This window comes from Sinocyclocheilus grahami, unplaced genomic scaffold (genome assembly GCF_001515645.1).
Source record: "Sinocyclocheilus grahami isolate Dianchi unplaced genomic scaffold, SAMN03320097.WGS_v1.1 scaffold45.1, whole genome shotgun sequence".
NCBI lineage: Eukaryota > Metazoa > Chordata > Actinopteri > Cypriniformes > Cyprinidae > Sinocyclocheilus > Sinocyclocheilus grahami.
Genome location: NW_015505224.1, coordinates 67,909 through 73,977, shown reverse-complemented (window position 1 = coordinate 73,977; position 6,069 = coordinate 67,909). Strand labels below are relative to the sequence as shown.

At 36.7% G+C, this 6,069-nt stretch overlaps 1 protein-coding gene across 2 annotated transcripts in view; it reads left to right on the top strand.

The window, feature by feature from the left end:
* Positions 1 to 6,069, top strand: part of LOC107582480 (ninein-like protein) — a 31,178-nt gene that overhangs the window by 16,051 nt on the left and 9,058 nt on the right. For both annotated transcript variants that reach the window (XM_016268327.1, XM_016268328.1), the window contains 7 exons: positions 417 to 553; positions 2,892 to 3,032; positions 3,128 to 3,302; positions 4,336 to 4,446; positions 4,544 to 4,633; positions 5,631 to 5,778; positions 5,938 to 6,006. In XM_016268327.1, coding sequence (XP_016123813.1) covers positions 417 to 553; positions 2,892 to 3,032; positions 3,128 to 3,302; positions 4,336 to 4,446; positions 4,544 to 4,633; positions 5,631 to 5,778; positions 5,938 to 6,006 — 871 coding nt within the window. The remainder of the gene's footprint in view (positions 1 to 416; positions 554 to 2,891; positions 3,033 to 3,127; positions 3,303 to 4,335; positions 4,447 to 4,543; positions 4,634 to 5,630; positions 5,779 to 5,937; positions 6,007 to 6,069) is intronic.

Below are 6,069 nucleotides of genomic sequence, written 5' to 3'. Positions count from 1 at the left end.
GGTTTTATGTTACGCTCCGGCCTGACAGGGCATCACAGTATGGTAAGGGGCGTAACATTTCTGTTACACGCTTGAGGTATTCGGCCAATCACAACGCATTGGATAGCTGGCCAATCAGAGCACACCTCGCTTTTTCAGACCGATGAGCTTTGTAAAAATCAACGCGTTTCAGAAAGGCGGGGCATAGGGGAGAAACAATAATATACAGTATGTGGAAAATGTGTTTTTTAAATTTTTTTATCTTAAACCGCATAAACACATTTCATTACACCAAATACACAAAATAATGTTCTTTTTAGCAGCATCATATGACCCCTTTAAATAATGTTTGCATAAAGTGGATCAGAAGTAATGCCATTTTTTTTCTGTGAACTATTGCATGAATTGTTTTTTCTTTATTCTGAACCTGGATACAGACTCTGGACTTCTCTCTGGAGGAGCGTCTGTGTCTGGCTGAACTCACTCTGGCTCTGGACAATGAGTTGCTGGTCAGTGGGAACGGCATCCATCAGGCTGCTCTGGTCTCCTACAAGAATGAGATAAACTACTTGCAGTGAGTCTCTTTCACATCAGATCCATATTTATTCACAACCTGTCATGAAATGTCCAATAATATTGTGAAGTGTTACAATTTTGAGTAACTGTTTTCTTTTAATATACAGTATTTTAAGATGTATTTTATTCATGTGATGCAAAGCTGAAATTTCAGCATCATTGCTACAGTCTTCAGTCTCACATGATCCTTCAGAAATCATTCTAATATACACATAATATGTTCAGTTTTTGATTTTATGGAGCAGTTATATCAGTGTGCGGACATTGTTTGTTTTTTGGTTTAGTTTGATTTTTTTTGTCCTCCACCTGAGCCCTATTTGAGTTTATGGCATGTGTGCACCTTTTTTGCATTTGTCTTTACATTTAAAAAAAAAAAAACATTTATTTGAAACGGAACTCTTTTGTAGCATTAAAAATGTTATTATTAGTCACTTTTGATCAATTGAATGTGCCCATGCTGAATAAAAAGTACTCATTTAATTGATTTTTTTTAACTTACCCCAAACTTTTAAATAGTAGTGTAGCACAGTTATATAATATATACAGTCATGTGAAAAAGTTAGGACACCCTTACTTTTAACGTATGAATTAAGGGTGTAAGTAGCAGTCAGGCACTGCTAATCAAATTCCTTTGATTAACTGATCATCAGCAAGTGTGAGCACCTCCATAAAAGCAGAAGTTTTGGCAGTTTGCTGGTCTGGAGCCTTCAGGTGTGTGTTAACACAATATCAATGAGGTAAGACATCAGCAATGATCTTAGAGAAGCAATTGTTGCTGCCATCAGTCTGGGAAGAGTAATACGGCCATTTCCAAACAAGTCCATCATTCTACAGTGAGGAAAATTATTCACAAGGGGAAGACATTCAAAACAGACACCAATCCTCCCAGGAGTGGACGTCTCGGCAAATTCACCCCAAGATCAGACCGTGTAACGCTCAGAGAAATGGCAGACAACCCAAGAATTTCACCTTCACTCGACAGGCCTCAGTTAACATGTTAAATGATAAAGTTCATGACAGTACAATTAGAAAAATATGGGACAAGTATGGCATGTTTGGAAGGCTTGCCAGAAGAAAGCTTCTTCTATCTGAAAAAGCATGGAAGCACGGTTTAGGTTTGCAAAGTTGCATCTGAACAAACCATAAGACTTCTCGAACAATGTCCTTTGAACAGATGAGACCAGAGTGGAGATGTTTAGCCATAATGCACAGCAGCACGTTTGGTGAAAACCTATCAAGCATATCAGCACAAACACCTCATACCAAAGGATACACGTGCTGGTGAAGCGCTGATGATTTTGGGCTTGTTTTGTAGCCACAGGACCTGGGCACCTCACAGTCATTGAATCGACCATGAACTCCTCAGTCTGTATACCAAGGTATTCTAGAGTCAAATGTGAGGCTATCTGCCTGACAGCTAAAGCTTGGCCAAGATTGGGTGATGCAACAGGACAGTGATCCCAAGCACAGCAGCAAATTCAAGGTTCTGCAATAGCCCAGTCATAGTCCAGAACGTTGTAAAGAAGAGTGGGACAAAATTCTTCCAGAACGATGTGAGAGACTAAGTCGTACAGAAAATGATTACTTCAAGTTATTGCTGCTAAAAGTGGATCTACAGGCAATTGAAATATAGGGTGTCCTAAATTTGTCACACATGGCTTTTCCATCTTGGCTTTGTTTTTGTTAATCAAATAATGACACGGTGTGGTAATGTCATGATATTGTTCATCTGAGGCTTTATTTCCAAATTTTAAGACTTTCTAAGGACCAGATAATTTATGTCCTGATACAGAAAACCATGGAATTCAATAGGGTGTCCTAACTTTTTCACATGACTATATATATATATATATATATATATATTAGTATTCCAACTAATTCCAAATTTCACATTTTTGACTGGTGATATGCATGTTGCATTGAGACATTATTTTCAGGACAATTTTACCTTTTCATATTACTGTTATGTTTCTGCTTTCAGTGAAACATTTGAATTAAAATAACTACATCACATGATGTATTACTATTTTAACATTTTATATCTTAAATATACATTTTAGAATTTTATATATTTAAAATCCTGGGGAAAAATGCCTCTTCACCTGCATTTCTGTGCTGTTTGGTTTTTGTCTCCACCTGGAGGACATGTAATGTTACTGTGTCCAGCAGTATTCCTTATGTGGTGTATAGTTCTTAGGCATTAAACAACTGCACGGTGGCTTTACTTTGTTCGATAAATGTCTTTGCATGGTTAACAGGTGTTACTTGTGACAAAAATGTGCATCAGAATGAATGAGATTCTCGTGCGGTGGTGGTTTTGTGTTCCAACTCTATAGAGTTGTGGCAGACCAGGCTTGTCAGGAGAGGGACAAAGCCAAGGCAAACCTGGAACTGGCTGACCGCCGCAGCCTACAGCTGGTCAGAGAGGTGGATGATCGCCATGCAACCATGGAGTCTCTCAATGAGTCGAAAATCAAGTACGGCTGCTCTCCTCTAGTCATATAATCACATATGATGAAGACCCATGCAAGTGCACTGCAGTGTCACTGTCCATGTTGTTTCTTTGATGCAGGGGTCTGGAGCAGGAATTCCGGGATAAACTTACGGCCCTGAGGAGCGAATCAGAGTATGAAAGCGAGGTGCTTCTAGAGCAGGTAGAGAAGGAGCGCAAGAGACTCCAGGAGGAGCTAGAACTGCTCAGGGCTCAGGACGTTAGCCTTCAGGAGGACATTTGCACTGCTGCTAAAGTAACCACTGACATTATTATTATTATTAATAATATTATCAGTATTCTGTTTGGTCTAAAATACACTAATGTTTAAAAGATTGGGGTCAGTTTTTTAACTTTCTTCATCAGTGTCCATTAAATATTAAGCTGCTACTGTTTGCAACATTGATAACATTGAGTAGTTTTTAACTTTTTTAACATTGATGGCTTCTGAAAATTCAGATATCACAGAAATAAATGACATTTTAAAATATATTAACCTAGGAAACAATTATTTTATTTGTAATAGTGTTTCACAATATTACTGTTATTGCTGTATTTTGTTTAGCATTGCGCATAAGAGACAAAAAAAACTGATCTACCCAAAACCTTTGAGCAGTAATGTGTAACTATAAAACAAATCATTCTGGCTGTGAATTCTGAGTCTGCTTTAAATTAGTTTTAAATTATGGTATTTTAAAGTGCCACATTGTTTTTGTTTTTTGTTTGCTGGCAATAATAAATAGCCCGCAGTTACACTAATAAACTGTTGCTTCACAGGTGAATTGTTTATTCCAATTATTAATATTAATATAAGTAATTATTTAACATTAGTGCTGTTTATTATATTGCTGTTTCCTGACATTTTTTTTTTACTGTAAAGTAAGAACAAACACACAACATTGCTTCAATAAAATTAATATTTATTGTACACTTAAATATTAACTTTAAATATATTAAATAAATAAACATTGTAGTTTAAATTGATTCTCCTTGATTCTGTCCTATTATAGTCCTAGAAATACATCCCACAATTTAGTATTTTGCCATTGAATATTTAAGTCAGGAATAGTTTAAATAAACCATAACTGTATCTATAGAATGTTTGCATTTGTATTACAATTTCCTTACCATGCCTCTTTTAATTCCCTTGCAATCACACTGACTTAAGTTTCATGGTGATCCTGCTCTTAGCTACAGAGCATGAGGTGATCTGTCATGGTTAGAGGTGTATGTTTCTTTAAGTATGTCAGTGTGGTGTCAGGTTAAATAGCTCTAGCTGTGTGTTACAGGAGAGCAGTCGTTTGGAGGAGGAGGTCAGCATCCTGAAGGAGAAGCTGTCTGAAGCCGAGAGCACCATCTCTAAACTACAGAAGGATCTAGATCATCTGCTGCAGGACAAGGTGAGATTGTTAATTTGCTGTAAATCCTATCCTTTATGAAGTTCACTCTCTAAGAACAATAATGCTAATTGATCTGTATGCTTGTTTTACTGAACAGTATGGAGGCCTTGATCCAAATGGCACAGGACTGCTGAATCAAGAAGAGCACTTCTCAGAGATCTTTAAGGAGTATGAGCAGCAGTGCAGGGTATGAGCGTGCCTGTGTGTTTGGTGGATATTTTGTGTGGAGTGAATCGTGAAGTCAGCCCTGTCATTGCATTGTATTTAAGTGTCCTTGTTTGGCCATTATGCTAGCTATCCTGTAATTCATGGTGCTTTAAATGACAGCTTGAGGAGTTGCACAATTGTGCCATTAGTTTTGCTCTTTTGACTTGAGCCAGCAAGTACACCAAGTAACCACCTATGCTAAGTAATGCTAATGCAGAACACTTTAGCAACAAGGTAGGAACTTTGCCTATGATGCTCCTTATTCAAGTTAAGACACTACAGGCTAAGCCGTTGTTTTTACATGCACTGGTCAATTTTGAGAATTCTGGGCTATTTGGAATTTCATTTGAGGGGGAGAAAACATTTAAAATACCCTTAAGTGTTTTGTTTTATTGCACTTTTATCTATTTGCATCTGTAGATTTCAATTACAATACATACTTAAAGGCAAAGACTTAAAATTAGTTTATTTTCCCCTCATGCACCAAGTCAGCAATGTCTAACTTTACAATTTTATTCCAATTTATATTCTGATGAATATGTCAACAAACTGAAACAAGAATTTTGAACCTGCCATTATCCAATGTTCAGGTTTCTGTTCTGTAAATGTATGCAAATTAGTGAATATTTAATCATATAATGCCTCTTTTGCATAACATGGCATTTCAGGAAACTTGAATTACAAAAAAATGTTGGTGATGGTGATTTGTACTTTTTTTTTACCCTATTCACTTGGGGTGTTTTGCCTTTTTTTTTTTTATGTGTATGTATAATTGTATATAAAAACACTTAAAGCAGATGTGATACTTTTTTAATGTTGAAATACTTATTTTTGCAGTAATTTTTGCAGTTCCATTTCCATGTTTGAAAATTACATGTTTTCACCTCTGCATTACAATATATTTGTTTCAGGAAATGCAGAAAAAAAATAGTTTTACTTGTGTAAATGACTCTGTGTCTCCGCCCCACTAAATACAGGAGTTGCAGGACAGGAATGACGAGTTACACTCAGAGCTGGAGTTGTTGAAATCTCAGGGCTCAGGAAGGAGAGCCAGACGATCCAGGAGCAGCCTGTCTGGTCATGACTGGTCAAGCCAAAGAGCATTAACCGCTGAATCAGATTCTGGTGAATTTGACAAATATTTTGAATTAGAAAACCTGATGGATAATTTAATTACCTTTCTAGATCTCACACATCTCTTTCATGTTATACCTAATTTATATGGCTTAACCTTTATAGTAAACTGTTGAGTGAATAGCTCATCCTATCTGTTTTGTTCTGTAGATGATCCAGAAATGAAGAAAGGTACATCGCCTCAGGTCAGAAAAAAGCTCCAAGTCACTGACAAGAATGGTGAGGAATTATAAAAACGAAGCGATCTTTTCCCCATTGAATATCCAAACGGTTTATGGTTTG